The 17,599-nt window shown below is 64.9% G+C and overlaps 8 protein-coding genes across 8 annotated transcripts; 4 read left to right on the forward strand and 4 right to left on the reverse strand.

Annotated features, from left to right (window-relative positions):
- Nucleotides 1–789: 789 nt before the first annotated feature.
- Q8F55_003923 (uncharacterized protein) lies at nucleotides 790–1,461 on the forward strand (the record flags this gene model as incomplete). Its single annotated transcript, XM_069352450.1, has 4 exons — nucleotides 790–935; nucleotides 973–1,191; nucleotides 1,225–1,238; nucleotides 1,271–1,461. 4 exons carry the CDS (start codon nucleotides 790–792, stop codon nucleotides 1,459–1,461), a joined length of 570 nt encoding a protein of 189 aa, XP_069209868.1.
- A 1,170-nt stretch (nucleotides 1,462–2,631) lies between these two features.
- On the forward strand, nucleotides 2,632–3,854 carry Q8F55_003924 (uncharacterized protein; the record flags this gene model as incomplete). Its single annotated transcript, XM_069352451.1, has 2 exons — nucleotides 2,632–2,875; nucleotides 3,001–3,854. The coding sequence occupies 2 exons, from the start codon at nucleotides 2,632–2,634 to the stop codon at nucleotides 3,852–3,854; spliced, it is 1,098 nt and encodes a 365-aa protein (XP_069209869.1).
- An 850-nt stretch (nucleotides 3,855–4,704) lies between these two features.
- Nucleotides 4,705–5,699, forward strand: Q8F55_003925 (uncharacterized protein; the record flags this gene model as incomplete). The annotated part of the gene is made up of 4 exons (XM_069352452.1): nucleotides 4,705–4,908; nucleotides 4,944–5,081; nucleotides 5,116–5,174; nucleotides 5,216–5,699. 4 exons carry the CDS (start codon nucleotides 4,705–4,707, stop codon nucleotides 5,697–5,699), a joined length of 885 nt encoding a protein of 294 aa, XP_069209870.1.
- Nucleotides 5,700–5,819: 120 nt separating this feature from the next.
- Nucleotides 5,820–7,571, reverse strand: Q8F55_003926 (uncharacterized protein; the record flags this gene model as incomplete). Its single annotated transcript, XM_069352453.1, has 3 exons — nucleotides 5,820–7,274; nucleotides 7,324–7,454; nucleotides 7,493–7,571. The coding sequence occupies 3 exons, from the start codon at nucleotides 7,569–7,571 to the stop codon at nucleotides 5,820–5,822; spliced, it is 1,665 nt and encodes a 554-aa protein (XP_069209871.1).
- A 1,198-nt stretch (nucleotides 7,572–8,769) lies between these two features.
- LPD1 (dihydrolipoamide dehydrogenase precursor) lies at nucleotides 8,770–10,704 on the forward strand (the record flags this gene model as incomplete). The annotated part of the gene is made up of 8 exons (XM_069352454.1): nucleotides 8,770–8,790; nucleotides 8,839–9,012; nucleotides 9,084–9,157; nucleotides 9,206–10,250; nucleotides 10,310–10,352; nucleotides 10,400–10,448; nucleotides 10,493–10,559; nucleotides 10,666–10,704. 8 exons carry the CDS (start codon nucleotides 8,770–8,772, stop codon nucleotides 10,702–10,704), a joined length of 1,512 nt encoding a protein of 503 aa, XP_069209872.1.
- Nucleotides 10,705–11,282: 578 nt separating this feature from the next.
- Q8F55_003928 (uncharacterized protein) lies at nucleotides 11,283–12,200 on the reverse strand (the record flags this gene model as incomplete). The annotated part of the gene is made up of 5 exons (XM_069352455.1): nucleotides 11,283–11,479; nucleotides 11,518–11,680; nucleotides 11,721–11,941; nucleotides 11,987–12,151; nucleotides 12,188–12,200. The coding sequence occupies 5 exons, from the start codon at nucleotides 12,198–12,200 to the stop codon at nucleotides 11,283–11,285; spliced, it is 759 nt and encodes a 252-aa protein (XP_069209873.1).
- Nucleotides 12,201–13,192: 992 nt separating this feature from the next.
- Q8F55_003929 (uncharacterized protein) lies at nucleotides 13,193–13,393 on the reverse strand (the record flags this gene model as incomplete). Its single annotated transcript, XM_069352456.1, has 1 exon — nucleotides 13,193–13,393. The coding sequence occupies one exon, from the start codon at nucleotides 13,391–13,393 to the stop codon at nucleotides 13,193–13,195; it is 201 nt and encodes a 66-aa protein (XP_069209874.1).
- Nucleotides 13,394–15,040: 1,647 nt separating this feature from the next.
- Q8F55_003930 (uncharacterized protein) lies at nucleotides 15,041–16,540 on the reverse strand (the record flags this gene model as incomplete). Its single annotated transcript, XM_069352457.1, has 1 exon — nucleotides 15,041–16,540. One exon carries the CDS (start codon nucleotides 16,538–16,540, stop codon nucleotides 15,041–15,043), a length of 1,500 nt encoding a protein of 499 aa, XP_069209875.1.
- Nucleotides 16,541–17,599: the final 1,059 nt, after the last annotated feature.

Below are 17,599 nucleotides of genomic sequence, written 5' to 3' on the forward strand. Positions count from 1 at the left end.
CTCTCCCCGTCGGCGGCGGTGACAAGCATGGGGGAATGTTGGAGGACAGTGGAATGTGCGAGTCGACGTTTCAGCGAGCTGTCTGTGTCGCGCGAACGACACGGCGCGTGCCGTGTTGCCGGCATCTTTGTGGCAGCCCCAGACCCCAAGAGTGATGCAGGGCTGTCTGGGAGGAGCGTGGCGAGTGCAAGACACTCGAGCATCTGCAAGACACGGTCAAGTCACGGCGCGGCGTCGATTGACGCGACTGCAAAGGCAGGATGTGACTTTGGGGGAAGGCCGACAATCAGAGTGGCGCCGTTGATGGCGCCGGGCGATCAGTGTGCGCGCCGACGGCGTTGTCCCCCTTGATCGGCGCTGCCGCGTGAGGAACGCACCAGCAGCGCCGCTCCTTTGGGGCCGAGGCCTCGACTCGACTCGGGTCGGCGTCACGCGACGGCGGCCCGTCGTGATCTGATCAGTAGGAGGTGGTTGATCTGTTGCTGTTGCTCACTCTCTAGCCATCCGTGTTCGATGCCTTCTCCCGGCCTGAGCGGCGCGCGCGTGCCCTCCTCCGGCCCGAGCGGCGTGAACGAGGCCGTATTGTCTCGCTCTTGCGTCGTGAACAAACGTTCCATCGTCATCCAGTACTCTTTCGCCGACGTCGACGACGACATCAGCTCCGTGCCTCGAGATCAGCGACACGGTCACCACCCAGCCCTCACCCCAGACACCCAAGGCAGCTCGTCCAAGCGCTCGGTCCCGTCACCCGCCTTCCTTCTCTCACCCCCAGCCCCCTCCCCTCTCCCCATGTCCTCGCCACTCCACTGGGCCCCGATGGCCAAGGGCGAGGCGTTCCCTCCCACGGCCGTCAAGATCAGCGGCGGCGGCGGACGCGTCGGCATCCCGCTCTACGCCGTGCGGTACCAGCGCAGCGGGGCGTGGTACTTTGGCCGGTGGGTGTGGGCCCGGGCCTACAGCAGCTCATACCAGCGTCGCGCACAAGTCCGAGGCGGTGGTCACCAACGGCGAGGAGACGATCATGGTGAGCAAGTTTGAGGTGCTGTGCGCCGCGCCATCCAAGAAGCAGGCGCCGTACAAGTGGGTCAAGGTGGCCGCGGGGGACATCAAGCCTGCGCGCGCGTGGGCCGCCGCTGACGGCGGGGTGTTTCTCGCGCGCACGGCCGCGCCGACGCCCAACACGCCGTTTGGGTGAGTTTATGCCCTGGCACTGCTGACAGACAGCAAGCGACCAGGATGTGAGCGCGGGTCAGTTCATCGCTGATAGCAGTCTGGGAGGCCGGTGCGCCGCACGCTCACTTCCCGAGCCTCGCGCGCGACGTCGAGGCCCACTCGACCGTGTTCGAGGTGCTCTGTCTCCGTCCCAGTGCGGGGCCTGACGACTACGAGTCGGCGGCCTCGGTGCCGCTGTCGCGCTGGGCGTCGATCCGGCAGAGCGTCACGTTGGCCGTCGCGCACTAGCTGGGTCGAGAGGACAGGGCTGTGTTTATGCAGAACCGCAGACTGAGCGTCGCGTCGATGATCGCCCCCTCGTTTGCAGTCGTGCGTCCTGACATGGCCTGACGCGTGTCTGATGCTGCTCACCTCGCTACGACCTCCACCTCCGTTGATACGGCCTCGGTTGGGACTCTTGGGACTGACGGCGGCGTGGGGTCGGCTATTCACAACAGGCGCGCCAGAGAGCGAGCGTGAGTGCCGAGACGGGGCGGTGGTGAGCCGAGGCGACGCCGAGAGAGAGCCGAGGCCGCCGTCGCTGAGCCGACCTCGTTCCGCGTTTTAAGGGAGGACGAGTGTCGACGAGGGCAGCCGGCGGCCTGCAGTGGTGGCGCCGGCGGCGGCGTCCTCGTCACAGCGCCGCAGCGCATTCACCGCGCCCAATCTCGGGTATACCGGCGGGGCATGCCGACGATGCACATGGTGCAGAGAGGCAAGGCGGCGGCAAGCCTCCACCCGCGGCGGTGACTGCCCGTACGGTGCACGGTAGGGGCCCCCTGTAACCCCACAAGTTATCTGCAGGGAGTGTGACGAGGCAAGGCGACGGGGCGGGATCGGGCGGGCGAAGCGAGCCTGCCTTGACGTAGGTCGCGACGCGCCACACGTGACATGCCGAAGGTCTTGATATCGCGGCACGGCACGAGGCGGCACGAAGGCTGGCCACAAGCCAAGCTCACGTCATGCACATATGGTTGTCAGCGACGAGGCATGGCCGCATGCGTGCAAGGCATGCGCGCATGCGCACACGCCGCATGCGTGCACAGAGCAGGACCGCTGCTCCCGGCCGCCGGCTAAGGTCGCGTCGCTGGGAGAACCCAAGTAGATAAGCGACGCAGGCTGCAGGCCGCTGCTCCCCTGCCCCAGAGACACTAGCCTCAACTAGCCGAGGCGGGGTCTTGTGATCTCTGGTTTCCGGTAATAGTGTAGCCCCCCCGCCGCGTCGGCCGGCTGCGTCTGAACCGTGTTGTCTTGGTCTCCCCCACTCGGCCCGCCCGAGTAGTGCCAGCCAGCAGCGCCAGCAGTGCGAGCAACTAGGCCGGGATGGGCGGAATGAACGTGTATATAACAGCGTGCGGCGTCGCATCCTGCCTTGTTCCACCTGCCCAAACGCATCCCCGGATCCACCACTAGCCCATCATGTCCAACGCTCCCCCCGCCAACCTCACCGACATCCCCAAGAAGCACAGGGCTGCCATCTACGACAAGCCCGGTACCTTGAGTACCAAGGTTGTCGAGGTCGACACGCCCGAGCCCGGACCGGGAGAGGTGCTCATCCGCCTCACCCACTCGGGCGTGTGTCACTCGGACTACTCTGTCATGGTCAACGGCTGGAAGGCGCTTCCCTTCCCTACCCCCGAGGGCCAGGTTGGCGGCCACGAGGGTGAGTTTGGCGTGTGTGTGTGTTGTGGCTGGCGTTGGATCAAGTAGCCGCCCCCGGCCGGCCTTGAGCGTCGCCCGCCGCATCCACTAGCTGTGCCGGTCCCGCCCCCGTCCTGACCCCCTCAGGTGTCGGCTTCGTTGCCAAGCTCGGCAGCGGCCTCGAAAAGTCGCCCGTCAAGGTCGGCGACCGCGTGGGCATCAAGTGGGTGTCTGCCATCTGCGGCGCGTGCCCGGCCTGCATGCACGGCCACGACGCTCTGTGCCCCAACAACAAGGTCTCGGGCTACTTCACACCCGGCACGTTCCAGGAGTACACTGTCGGCCCGGCCGACTACGTCACGCCGATCCCTGACGGCCTCGACTCTGAGATTGCTGCGCCCATGCTCTGCGCCGGTGTGACGGTGCACTCGGCGCTCAAGAAGGCCGACGTCGCCGGCGGCAAGTTTGTCGTCGTCATGGGCGCCGGCGGCGGCTTGGGCAACATTGCCGTCTCGATTGCTTCCAAGGGCGTCGGCGCGCGCGTCATCGGCATCGACCACGGCAGCAAGGAGAAGCTCGTCAAGGACGCTGGCGCAGAGTTCTTCATCGACTTTACAAAGGTCACCGACGTCGAGAAGGCCGTCAAGGACGCGACTGACGGCCTCGGCGCGCACGCCGTCCTCGTCCTCACCGCGTCCAACGCCGCCTACGCCCAGGCGCCCACGCTCTGCCGCTTCGGCGGCCGCGTCGTCTGTGTCGGTATCCCCGACGGCGAGCTCGCGCCCATCGGCTCGGCCGCGCCCGCCCTCCTCATCTTCAAGGAGCTCACCATCAAGGGCTCGGCTGTCGGCAACCGCCTCGAGGCTATCGAGACGCTCGACTTTGCCAGGCGCGGCATTGCGACCAGCAAAATCCGCACGGCCAAGCTCGAGGACCTCACGAGCGTCTTCCAGGAGATGCACGACGGCAAAATTGAGGGCCGTGTCGTGCTCGAGATCTAGGCGGGTGAGCGGGCGCGAGTAGCCGCAGTAGCCGCAGTAGCCAGCCGCACGGTGTAGCCAGTAATTGTAGGCGTAGTCAAGGATGCAGCAGCCATGAAGCACATGATGTCTTGGAATGTGAGACGGTGTTGGCGGCGGTGTCGAGGATGCCAACGCCGACTAACGACCAAGACATCAATACGCCGCAGACGGACGCCGCTGCCACGGTCAGTTGATCAGCTGCCATTCCATTCCAGGTTCCTGCCCACCGACCCCACCGACCGACGGAACGCCTGCCGGCGGGATCCCGGAAATGACTGGCCCAGGGAGCGAGCTGGGTCGTTGACAAGAGGTACATCTCCGCGTGCTGCATTCCGTCTACCAGCGAGCGCTCTACCGCGCCCGCTCCGCCATCCCCCCCATCCCCGTTCCACCCTCCCCCTCCCGCGTCTGCCACCCCCGCCCACCAGGCCAAACCCGCCCTCCATTGAATAGTCAGACCCCCACCGCCCCTTTAAAAACAAGGATGGTGGCCGCCGGGCGGCTGATGTCTCTCTGCGCCGCGCTGCCGCCGCCGAAGCGGGGCCGGGCACAGTCGAATACTTGCGGCCGCGGAGTGTCATCATTTCTAAAAACTGGGCGTGTCAGCGGCCCGCTGGACCTCACAGCGCGCGGTACTCACCAATGGAAGGATGGAGAGAAGAGAGAGGGGGGTGGGTGAGTTTTTAGGTGCAAGCGGCCCAGCGCCACCTCGCACCGCCGAATACGTGGCTTTTCCCCTGCCGTTATCACGGGGCCCCGAGGCTATGTTGTGACAGGGGAACGAGGCGAGGCCGACCGCTCCTCAAGCGTCCACTCTCGCCCACTCACCATGGGCAAGCCAGACACAAACATCTACCCCGGCGCCGCGCTAGTCGCGACCGGGCTCGCGCTGCACGGCCTGCGCAAGGGCAGCCTGTCGCGCTCTGGCGCCGCGGCGGCCTGGGTCGTGGGGTACGGCCACCTCGCTGGCCCGGTCAAGGTGTTTGGCGTGGCGATGATCGCGTTCTACTTGCTCGGCTCGCGCGCGACCAAGGTGCGGGCTGGCGACTTCCCCGCTGAAACTCGCAGGTAAAGGCAGCGAAGAAGGCCGAGCTCGAGGACGGGCCCGACCCCGCAAAGCCGGCGGGCAACCGCGACTGGGTGCAGGTGCTCTCCAACTCGCTGCCGTCGCTGGCGGCGGCGCTCGCGTACCGGCTGTACGCTGACGTGCGTTGCTTCCCCCCTCGGCCGCTGACGCTAGGCTACGCCGCCCCTCCTCCAGCCTGGGCTGGGCAGGCAGCTCATCCTCGCGGCGCTCGGGTATGGCGCGACGTGGGGACGCGCTCGCTGACAGCTCAAAGCCACTTCGCCACCTGCCTAGGCGACACGCTCGCGTCCGAGCTCGGCATCCTCGCCCCCTCCCGCCCGACGCACGTCCTCACCCTCGCACAAGTCCCGCCGGGGACTAACGGCGCCGTGTCGCCGCTCGGGCTGGCGGCGAGCGCGGCGGGCGGCACGCTCATGGCGCTCGTTATGGCTGCTGACCTTGCGATCGAGGATGCCTCGAGCCGCAGCTGGGCCGCGGCGTTGCAGCTACTCGGGTTTGGCACGGCCGCCGGGCTGGCCGGCAGCCTGCTGGACAGCCTGCTCGGCGCCACGCTCCAGCGCACGCTGTACTCTACCACTGATGGCCGCATCCTCACCGACCTGTCGTCCAAGGAGCGCGAGACGGCGCCCGGCGTCGTCACGATCGGGCCGGGGCGCAACGTCCTGTCCAACTCGGCGGTCAACCTCATCTCCGCCAGCGCCATGGCTGCTGTCGGATTCTGGGTCGGCGGGTGGTAGGACTGCTCGTGCTCGCCGTGCGGGCTCTCGTTGTGTTAAGTACCGCTGCTATTCCTAGATGTATCGTATCGTCGGCTCATTCTTTCATCGGGACGGACCCAACTACAAACTAACTACGGGCTAAAACTCCTTCTTGGCCTTCTCGTACGCGTTGGACGCGGTCGCGCTCGCCTGGGACGCGACCGACGCGGCGCTGGCAACGGCGGCATCATACGCCGCGCTGAGGCTCTTGGTCGCGCCGGCGGCCCAAGCCGAAGCACTCTTCACGGCCTTGTGCCACTGGTCCTCCGCGGCGGCAGCGGCGTCGCTCGCGCTCGCCTGGGCCGCGCGCGCGCGCGAGCGGGCCGACGCGGCCGCCGAGCTCGCGGCAGCGTTGGCGTCCTTGCTAGCCTTGGCCCACTCGCTGTCGAGGGACGCCTTGGCCTCCTTCGCCGCCTTGGAGAGGGACGCCTTGGCCTCGCCGTCGGCGCTGGCCGCGGCCTTGGAGGCGGAAGCGTACGACGCGCTGAGGCGGCTCGAGACGCTCGCCGCAGAGTTGTGCGCGAAGCGCGACGCCGTCGCCGCGCTGTCCTCGTACCTGCTCTCCAGGGCCTCGGCTGCGCTCACGGCCGAGACGGAGGCCGCGCTAGCCGCCGAGCTCGCGCTCGCCTTGGCGCGCTCAGCGGCGCTGCTCACGCTGCTGACGCCCGCCTCGAGGTCCTCCTCCGTCTTGACGGCGCGGCTGTGCACCGCGCCGAGGAAGGACGAGAGCGTGTCCGAGCCGTAGGACCACGCGGCGCCGACGGCCGCGTTGACGTGCGCGCTGAGCGCTGAGAGCCAGGACGAGCCCTCGGTGTAGCGCACCCGCACTTCCTGGAGCAGGTCGGTGCGGCCGACGTACTTCTTGTCGTCGATGCCCTTGCTGCGCAGCCACGCGCGCAGGCGTGCGTCAGGCCACGCGAGGTACGGCTCCCAGACGTTGGACGTGTACTTGGAAGAGATCTCGTTGACGAGTTCGTCGCGCTTGGCCTGGTAGTCGCTCTTGACGTAGCCGTTGTCGATGAGCCACTGGCGGATGTCGCTGTCCTTCCACGCCTCCCACACCGTGCTCTTGGCGTGCGTGTAGTGCTCGTCGAGGAGCTTGGTGTACTTCTCGGGGTTGAGGTCGGGCGCGTTCTTCTTGAGGATGCCGTTGTCGACGAGCCAGTTGCGCTTGGTGGCGTCGTCCCACGCGCTGTACACCTTGTCCTTGGCGTCGTAGTAGTTGTCCTTGATGGTCTTGAGCAGGTCCTCGCGCTTGTTGCTCGGCGCGACGACGCCGTGCTCGGCCAGCCACTCGCGCAGCGTGCTGTCCGACCACGCCTCGTACGCGGCGCCGGTGGTCGAGGTGTAGGCCTTGTTCACGGTGGCCAGGAGCGCCGCCTTGCCCGTCGGCGCGGGTGTAGGCAGCAGCTTGTGCTCCACGAGCCACGAGTGCAGCTCGCTCTCGTCCCACGTAGAGTAGACATAGTCCTTGGCCTCGTCGAGCTGGCGCCAGACGTAGGTGGCGGCCTTGTGCGCGCTGTTGGTCGCCGACGCGGCGGTGTCAGAGACCCACTGTGGGAGTTAGCTTGAATGCCACAGCCAGCGCCACCGCCGCACTCACAGTCTCCGCCGCATCCGCATGCTCGGCGACCTTGCTCTTGATATCGTCGAGGTTGGTCGACTCCCAGCCCTTTACGCCCTGCGCCTTGAGGAACTGTTGCGCCTGCGACAGGCTCCAGTCGTCGTATGTGGCTTTTCGTCAGCGTTGCCCAATCCATCCATCCGCCTACCCTTCTTGCCAAAGGTCTTTGCATCCGCGCTGTAGGACAGCGCTACAGCCGCGGCGATGAGCACGCGCGCGATTCTCATATTGTCAGTTTGGGTGTGTGAATGGGCGGTGGGGTCTGTTTTCTCGGCCCTCCCTCCCGTGGCACGTTTATAAATGCATCATCACAGTGGCGAGCGTGCTGCGAGCGGAGCAGGAGCAGCAAAGCCATCTCGTCACAAGTGAGAAACGATAGCTCCGTCACAGCGCGCTCGTCATGGCTAGTCATAGCTCTGTGCCGCCGTGGGACTTGAAAGTGTGGTGCGTACGGTCAGTGACGTCAGAGCCACGAGCAACATCGTCATGCAATTGTGGTGCGCGTGGTTCACGTGGCAAAGTGGGGGGCGCGGTCAAGTTCTGTCCACGGCGCGCCGTTACCCCGTCTTCCCCGCCCACCCGCCCGCGCTGTAGTGACCGAAGGCTACCTCGGTCTCTCTGGCCGCCGTCGACATCGACAACCGATGCCCGGCAGTGAGTCGACTCTGCAGTGAGCCATCACGTCAGGACGGTGAGCACGGGCCGTGGCTACCGCGGCGATAACGATACGCGCTGGGCGTGCTCGGCATGCCGCGTAGAGCGAGTAGCGGGCGCCGCTTGCCGCCTGTTGGAAAGCGCCCAGTGTTTGTTGGAAATCGACGACGACGTCGAGCTGGTTGGTGGCTTGGGCTGTTGGCCACCCGGTGGCAAGAGTTCCAACAACCGCGAGGGCTGCTGGTGAGGCTGCTGCTCGTGTTCCAATGCTCTTGGGTGTTTCCAATGTAGGCAGTCGAGTCAGAGATGAGAGTGGCACTGCAACCTCAGCGGTGACAATCAGCTGGGGCGTGGGGTTGTTTTCGGCTAGAGCTGTGGGGCGCACTACAGCCTCCCCTCCATGAGCACCCAGCATCCCATGCACTCTACGCAGTCAGCAGTACCGTAACCCGGCATGCACTGGAATCTGCTATCTGCCCGGATGCATGCCGAGGCGCGGTGACTGTCACCGTTCACCTCGGTCATGCATCAGTCGGTCCTGGCCCCAGTGCGCGGGCGATTGGCCGAGAGGTGCCACCTTTGGGGGTTCGGCGTTGAACGGGCCTTTTTGCGGCAGAGTCAGAGCCGCCCAGCCGCCGCGCCCGCCCACATGGCCCTTTGGCCCGTCAAACGGAGGATCCGAGCCGATGCGCGAGAGGGACACACTGCAGATATATCCAACAATCACTGCTTACATTCTCGCTCATCCAACCTGCACAAACCACTCTCATAATGCTTTCCCGGACACCCCTTGTGAGTGTGGTGCGGGATGCATAATAGCACGGCCAGCTAACGCCACAGTCGGCCGGCCTCCTTCGCCCCCTCACCAACCCCGCGTCGTCGTACGCTGCGGCCCGCGGCCTCCTTCGCGTCCGCGGCCTCGCTACCGAGGCCAAGCCCTACGATGTCGTTGTCATCGGCGGCGGACCCGGTGGCTACGTTGCCGCCATCAAGGCGGCGCAGCTCGGCTTCAAGGTTAGTCACGACGGCTCGGGCGGCGGCCCGAGTCTCGAGAAGTTGAGATCCAACGTGCTAACTCTGGCCAGACTGCTTGCATTGACAAGCGCGGTCCCCCTGGCGGTACCTGCCTGAACGTTGGCTGCATACCATCAAAGGCCATGTATGTGGCAGTGGCAGCGAGGCAGTGTGGCATTTCTGACACGTACAGGCTTAACAACTCGCACATCTACCACCAGACCCTCCACGACACCAAGGACCGCGGTATCGACGTCGGCGACGTCAAGCTCAACCTCCCCCAGATGCTCGCGGCCAAGGAGAACTCGGTCAACACCCTCACCAGCGGTATCGAGACCTACCTCTTCAAGAAGTACGGCGTCGACTACCTCAAGGGCGCCGCCGCCTTCGAGTCTGCCAACAAGATCAACGTCGCCCTCAACGACGGCGGTGAGACCCAGCTTGACGCCAAGAACGTCATTATCGCTACCGGCTCCGAGGTCACCCCCTTCCCCGGCCTCGAGATTGACGAGGAGCGCATCGTCTCGTCCACTGGCGCCCTCTCGCTCAAGGAGGTCCCCAAGAAGATGATCGTCATTGGCGGTGGTGTTATCGGCCTCGAGCTCGGCTCGGTCTGGGCCCGTCTCGGCGCCGAGGTCACTGTTGTCGAGTTCCAGAACGCCATCGGCGCTGGCATGGACGCCGAGGTCGCCAAGACCTTCCAGCGCATCCTCGGCAAGCAGGGCTTCAAGTTCAAGCTCAGCACCAAGGTCGTCGGCGGCCAGCGTGAGGGCGACATTGTCAAGCTCAAGGTCGACTCGGCCAAGGGCGGCAAGGAGGAGGAGCTCGAGGCCGACGTTGTCCTCGTTGCCATCGGCCGTCGCCCCTACACCCAGGGTCTTGGCCTTGAGAAGATTGGCGTCGAGGTCGACAACAAGGGCCGCATCGTCATCGACGACCAGTTCAACACCTCGGTCCCCGGTGTCAAGTGCATCGGTGACGCCACCTTTGGCCCCATGCTCGCCCACAAGGCCGAGGAGGAGGGTATCGCCGCCGCCGAGATCCTCAAGACCGGCCACGGCCACGTCGACTACGGAGCCATCCCCTCGGTCGTCTACACCCACCCCGAGGTCGCTTGGGTCGGCAAGAACGAGCAGGAGCTCAAGGCCGACGGCGTCAACTTCTCGGTCGGCAAGTACCCCTTCGCCGCCAACTCGCGCGCCAAGACCAACCAGGACCAGGAGGGCTTTGTCAAGTTCGTGAGTATCGGTGGCAGGTGGCAGTCGAACTTGGCCTGGACATTGCTAACACCCAACAGCTTACTGAGAAGGACACCAACACCATCCTCGGCGTTCACATCAGTGCGTAGCGTGCTGTACAGTGGAATCCAGGCGCTAACATTGCCCAGTCGGCCCCGGTGCCGGCGAGCTGATTGCTGAGGGCACCCTCGCTCTCTCGTACAAGGCCTCTGCTGAGGGTAAGTTCCTCACACAGTTTCCAGCTGCTTACGTAATGACCTCGCCCGCGTGTGTCACGCCCACCCCACGCTTTCGGAGGCCACGAAGGAGGTGAGTTGGACTTGGAGAGGTCGAGGAGGTCGAGGAAGAGGAGGAGGGCGGGTTGGAGTGCCACCCGCCACATTCGGAGTAAGCCGATGGCTGACTTACGTCACAGGCCGCCCTCAGCACGTACGACAAGCCCATCAACTTCTAAGCGTGCAGATGAGTTTGGACAGGGGATTGCAGACGACCAGCATCGACATTCGAGCTCGAGCAGTAGGAGCGGGAGAAGATGGATGCCACACATTCAAAAGGCAATGACGCCATCGGCATTATTTCGGACCATGACACCAACTGACCTTACTGACAATAGCTTGCATATGCAGCGACCGACAAGACGGTGCATCGACCAGCGCAATGGCAGTACATGCTGCACGGCTGGCCGCGGCGACGAGGGGGTGCAGTGACCACCCATTCCCCAGCCACCCCTTCCCTGACGGTCTGTGCCCCGTCCATCCGGGCATCTCCTCACCCAACCCTCGCAGAACCCCCTGGCGTTCTCTGAATGGTACTTACACTCCTTCGCCTACGCACGTGAATGGTACGTGTAACCGCCTCGCTCGCCATTTTTGGCTACAAGGTCAACAACTTGCCCAAAACCCATACTTAGGTCACCAAAATGCGCATATTGGTGACCAAAAACCAACTTTGGTGACCAAACTCTGCACTTTGGCTCAAAGATCCTTACATATCGAGGTGCACCCCTCCTCAACTGGACTACTGCAAGTTGTGCTACCTGTGGCGATGCCAGTGCGCGTCCGACTTGGTACGCTGCACGTCAGCACCGTATCTTATCAGCGGTCGTACCTCGTGGGCTGCAAGAGCCTCAACCCACGAGGCCTTGGTGCCCGAGCCCCAGACGCCTTCCTGCTTGCCCAACTTCTTCAGATCTGTAAACGTCATGGCGCGAAGGTGGTTGACGAAGGCGTCTGCAATGACGTTAGCATACGTGGCATGCAGGCCATACCGGTCGACTCCTCAATGGGCCTTGAGGGCACCTCCATCGAAGAGTCGACGTCCTCGAGCACCTCCTTCGAGTTGCCCTTGCTATCGATGTTATGGACCTTGGCGGCCTCTTGGAGCTCGGCGAGTGTGAAGCTCGCCATGAGGTGGTTGGCGCGCTCCAGGAACTCTTCGACGTTAGCAACAACTCACTGAACAGCAGCTCACCTGGGGTTCCGTCACCCTTGTACCTCTTATCGCGGATGAACCGCAGGCCTCGGTGGGCAGTGTGGGCCCTCGGCCCATCCAGGGTCCCCCCTGCCTCGAGGATGGCGTCGCGCCTGAGGATCTCTCGGCCAGGCGCTCCTCTGTGTTCTCGGAGCGGTAGTTGAGCTCCTTGTCCTTGGCGACGAGCTCCTTCTTGGTGTGGCCCTTCGCCATGACAAGAGCTTATGGCGACACTGGCGTCAGCGAAACAAGCGGGCTCAGCGTACACTCTGTCTCAGGCGGGACCTTGTGGTCGAGGTTCGGCTCGACCAGCACCTTGGCAACCTCGAGCTTCTGCGTCATCCTACGGCACGAGATGCCGTTAAGAGTGGCATGGCGGAGGAGGTGCCCGTGATGGAACTCCAGCAGTTGGAGAACACGGGCATCACGGTCTGTGATGTCAGAAACCAGTCCCCAGGAGGACTCACCCTCATTGCCCATTTGTAGCGGCGGAGCTTCATCGAGTAGTACTCGTGTGATGTCCCGCGCCGGAACTCGACGGCCACCATCTCCGTTGACCTGGTGATGCTGTCAGAGTTTACAATCTCAGACCCAGAACACTTACCGCCTTCAGAACCACACGCATGGCCATCTAGTCCTTGTATCCCCAAGGAATCACTCCCTTCTCGCGGCACAACGCCTGGAGCTCCGCCCAGCTGAGCTTGCACAGCTCCCTGACAGGACCCTCCTGCAGCTCTATGACCGTCAGAGAGAGCGGTAAGGGGCACACTCACTTGGGTTTGCGCACGCCGTCCGCTGTTCGTAGGGGTTTGTGACCCCGATCCACTCTTGGGCACGCACTCCGTAGAGCGCCCAAGACTGTCCGGGTTGGAGTCGCTCGACTCCGATGGATTCGGGGTACAGAACCCAAAGTCAAACGGAACTTGATGCGACTGATGCGCAACGTGGGTGGGGGTTCGGGCGCCGTATGAGGGCATCCCGAAGTCGAGGGGGAGGCCTAACAGGATATCACGGGTCCTGAACTTGCTCCAGTGAACAAGCCACACGAAGAGCAGAGCTTGAGGAGAGTTGTTTGGGTCCGGCACGAACAGCCGGTCGCACTCTGTCTCGGCTCGGTGAATGGCTCGAAGGCAGAGCCGCCAGAGATCCTTCTCCTTGGCCTCAGGCCAAAAAGCCACCGGGAATCCCTCGGCGTTGCGAGAAAAGCGCCCGGCGACGTCCGCCAACAGGTCGGGGTTGGCAAGCCTTGCTGTTAGCGAACACAGTAACTCCACTATCACTCCCTCGTATTCTACGAGCTGGAGGACCGGCCTCGGCTTGAATTGTAGGCGCTTGCTCCCCCATGACCAAAGGCGGCCATGGCACGCCCAGCGCGGACGATGGCCTCCTTCTTCTCAGCATAACCGATGTTCGCTCGGTTAGAGTATGCCGCGTTGGTTTTGGTCGTCGCGTCGACCAAAGGAACGAGGCCGTCAACATTCAGGCCTTTGCTGGTGAAGCTGAACTGCGGCCATGACAGTATCGATAGTGAGCTCGACGCCTCCTCGCTTGGCGAGGTTGAACCAGGTTGGCACGATGTGGACGTTGTCGACGTGGTGGTAGGCCACCTCGGCCAGCTCGCCATCCGCCTCACGGAAGAAGACCTGGTGGCGGAGATCAGGCGATGCCAGCATGGCATGTGTACCATCGGCGAGGTTGGCGAGCCGTTACTCCTGGAAGGAGGCAACAGGGGGCAACTTCCCCGGAGAACGGAGCGAGGTTCTGGAATCGTCAGCATATGCACAATTTGGCTCACCTGGCCCAGCTGATGGAGACGACGGGGAGACTAACGGCGGACTTGCTGCTCCGAATCACATCGGAGATTGAATAAAGTTGGGGGAATGGGAAGAAAGAGGAGGAAGAAGGAAGATGAAGAAGGGGAATGAAGAAGGAAGTTGGAGGAGGAAGAGGAGAAAAGGGGACGGGAAGCACGAAAGAATGAACGAAATAGCAAGAACAACACAAGAGAAGAGAATGGTAAAAACCCGAGAGAAATACCAAAAACAAGACAGGGAAGAGCTGCCCGCCAGGTGAGCTAGAAGGCCGTCGTCCTGTGTCCGGGGGGGAAGGTGTGGCCTTATGTCGCGCCCCGAGCTTGCTCGGAATTCTCCCTCCCGCCAGAGCCTACACAGCGTGGACTTTGTTGTCAAAGTGTGGATTTTGGTGACCTAAATGTCTGCATTTTGGTCTGCATTTTGGTCTTCAGAGATAGCCAAGATGTGTGCAGTTTGGGTATGACCGGCGGCGCGAAGAAGAACCTGTTTGATGTGAGAGTAGTCAGCTAGGCGTGAGGAACATGGACCACAGGAGAGCGAGCGCGGCGCCCAGTCAGAGCGCCGGCCGAGGGCAGTCGCATCAGCCAACCCAGCGGGCTGGGGAATCGTGGGCATCGTGGAGGCCGGGCGACGCACGGCGCGGCAGTCATGCGCCGCCGGTAGCCCCGATGCGAGGGCCATGCAGATTGAGCGACTGCGCTTTTGGAACGGCCAGAAGAGCGGTCAGCCACAGCCGCCTGACCACACCGCCACAAACGCCGCCACACACACACAAACACACGACCTCGGGTGGACCGGACAGACTGTTGACGCAAGTCGTCGGGCCAACCGGACAGACTGGGGCTCGCTCCCAAGACCTCGGGTGGACCGGACAGCCTGGGAGAGCCAGCGGCAGGCGCGCATCGACTGCTGACAGCGGCGTCAGCGCCCACAAAGGGGCGCTGTGACTCGACTCGGGGCGGCGGAGAGATGTGTGGCTGGGAGCGGAGGGAGGGTCGGTGTCCCGTGGTTCTGGGCTCTACTTGACGCTGCGGCGGCGATGCCGCCCTGCACCCCTATACCCCGCGCCGTCCTACGGGTGCTAGAATGTGCCCTCGCCCCAGTCAAGCCATCCAGCAGGCCATCCAGCAGCTGTCATTCGACACGGCACGGTCGTGATGGGATGCTGGGTGGCATCTTGCTGTTGTTCGTGTTAGCGCCACATCGCGTCCTGTGCTTGACTCATGGTCACGTCGGCCCGTTAGCCCCCACGCACTAGGCCACGCCGCGCCGTGCTAGTTTATTGCGTCGAGTGATCGCCTGGTGCGGTGCGGCGATCGTCGAGCTGCTGGTGCTCCTGGCGATCGTCGGCTGGGTGCGGCGGCCCTGGTGCTTCAGTCCCGCTTGGCAGCCTCTGCGCGCGTCAGTCCGGCTTAGCAGCATCAGCGCAAGCCCCCGCCACCCCCGGCGACCACACATGACAGTCGTGACATCTCCCTGCTTCTCTGCTACCAATGTCCCATGCTCTCATGCTGCTGTTGCTTCTGTTGCTGCTGCTGGTGCCTCGGGCTCGGCCCCCTCCGCCTCGCCCGACGCGCGCCGGATGCCCAACCTCGACTCGTGCACCTGCTCCCACGCCTCGGGGTAGTCGTCGCGCGTCACGGGCTCGAGATACCCCTCCGGCACGAGCCCCTCCTCCTGCGTGTCGAGGCGGATGGCAATGACCCAGCCGTCGCCGCCGCCGCCGCGGCCGCGGACGTCGAGCAGATCCCCGTCCTCGATCGCCATCTCATTCACGCCCTCGGGCTCGAACGCATACGCGGCGCGGTAGAGCCCGTCGGGCTCCTCGTCGTCGTCGTCGCCCTCGTCGTCGGACCAGTACTCGTCGTTTGTGTGGTCTGGCTCTGGGAGCGAAAAGTCTGCCTCGGGCTCGGCGTCGACGTCGGCCGCGGCGCCGGCGCGGCGCCCCAAGAAGCCCCAGGACAGCGACAGGCTCGGCCAGCCGCTGCGCGCGTCGTCGCGCTCCTCGGCCGCCGGCGGCGTGGGCTCGGGCTCGCCCTCGCCCCAGTTGGAATATGGGCGGTGCGGCCCGAGCCCCTTGAACCGGTCGTCCTCGGCGGGAAACGCATAGTCGCGGACGACGACGCGGCGCACGAGCGTGACGGCGAGCGACGTGATCGTCGGCGACTGGGCCGAGAGGCAGCTCGCGCGGTCGGATTCGCTCGCCTCAACCATGGGGGATAACTGGCGCTGGCGCTGGTCCTCAATGTCGGGCGGGGGGGCCAGCGAGGTCGTCTCGGACGGGCCGAGCGACGGGTCGCGCGACGAGCCCGAGTCGCTGGCCTCAAACAGCGCCTGGGAGGGCACGAGGCTGGTTGCGCCGAGCGTCGACTTTGGGCGCGCGCGCGAGCGCCACGACGTCGAGCTGGCTGTCGAGCCCGCGCGGTCTCTAAACCCGCTCGAGCTGGCCGAGACATCCGCGCCGGGGCTCACCGCGCCGGGCGAGAGGCCGGGCGACATGCGCGGGGAGAGGTGCGGCGAGCCCGGGCTCGCAATCATGATCTGGGACTGGGGCCGCGAGTTTGCTGGGGAGGGCGGGGCCGGCCGGCTCGAGTTGAGGCTCGAGTTTGAGCGGGGCTTGGGCAGCGAGCCGGCCAGCGAGGGGCCGGCAAACGCCAGCGCCGAGAGCGGGCGGCGGGTCGGCGGGCTGCTCCGCCCCCCGAGGCTCGCGTTGCTCGCCTTGCGCGGGCTCGGTGCCGTCGGCGGCGGCGTGCCCGACCCGCTGGGCGTTGAGGAGCCTGGTGCCGACGAGCCCGGGGCCGACGACGAGGGCACCGAAGGCGGGAGCATCATGCCGCCCGGTGACGCTGGCGCGCGGCGGCGCGGGGACACGGGCGAGCGGGGCGGCGTCGCGCGCGCGCCGACCGCGAGCGGGGGCGGCGTCGCCTTCTTGCGGCTGGGCGAGGGGGGCGCGGCGGATGTGGGCGCGGGGGCTGCCGGCGCGTCGGCGAGGTCGATTGTTGCCATGGGTGGGGGGGGGGGGGCGGGCTTTGGGTAGGGGAGTGTTGCCGAATGATAAGAGCCAAGAGTCGAGGGTCGTGCTGCTCGTCGTCGCCGCCGCCGCCGGTTGTTGTTACCAAGAGTGAGTGTAGCGTGTGAGGTGTCGCTGTCTGCCGTCGCGCATGCATCACGCGCAGAGTTGAGCAAGAGTTGAGTGTGACCCGCGCCCCGCGCCGCCTGGCACCCGCCCGCCTGCGTGCCGCCTGCCCCGTCGCTCGCTCGCTCAGGGACGGGCGAGGGCCGCGGCCCCCCCGCGTGCCACCAGCGCAGCCAGCGTGCCTCCCTCGTCGTCGCCTCGTGCCAAATGACGCAGCAAGTCGCTCGCTCGCTCGTCGCACTGCCCACCACAAGTCTCATGTTTCGTGCTTCGAGCGCGCCGCGCAGCGGCAGGCCATTCTCGCCCACTAGCGCTGCTACTACTACTCTGGTCTGCTCTACTCGCTGCCCGCTCACTGCTGTTTACCCACCGCCCCCGACATGACGCCTTACGGCATGCCCTCTGCACCGAGCACACGACCACCAGCTCATTCAGCTTGACAATGCATCGACGCTGTTGAAGACTCCCAAGGCACATTCCGCGAGGAGGCACAAGACTGCCACGTAAGGAATAGAACAATGCCGCTGCTGCCGAGCCCACTGCACCGGGACAATGGCGGGCGGGGGGTGGCGTCGCGCACCCACTCGGGCGTCCCGAGACAGACAGCCATTGCGAGTTGTTGCCTTCGGGGCTGCTCGGCCATTCCATGCGGGGCTGGCCTGTCCGGGGAGAAGGATGCGAGGTCGAGCAGACTGTGGCGGTGGGGTGCGTGGGGTCGGGCTCATGTGTGCGGGGGTGGTGATGGGTCGGTGGGCGTGGGCGGACGGGGTGAGCCTATACCACCTTCACCACCCACAACAAGCGGCGCGGCGAGGAGCATGGTCGCAGTCCGAGCCAAGTTGCACCGGCGTCGGCCCGGCAGCTCACGCTGCCCCGCTCTCGCCGCCCCGCTCTCGCGCCTATAACACGCAACATTCATGTCTCTTCTA

This window comes from Vanrija albida (genome assembly GCF_041260175.1).
Source record: "Vanrija albida strain AlHP1 chromosome Unknown contig_3, whole genome shotgun sequence".
NCBI lineage: Eukaryota > Fungi > Basidiomycota > Tremellomycetes > Trichosporonales > Trichosporonaceae > Vanrija > Vanrija albida.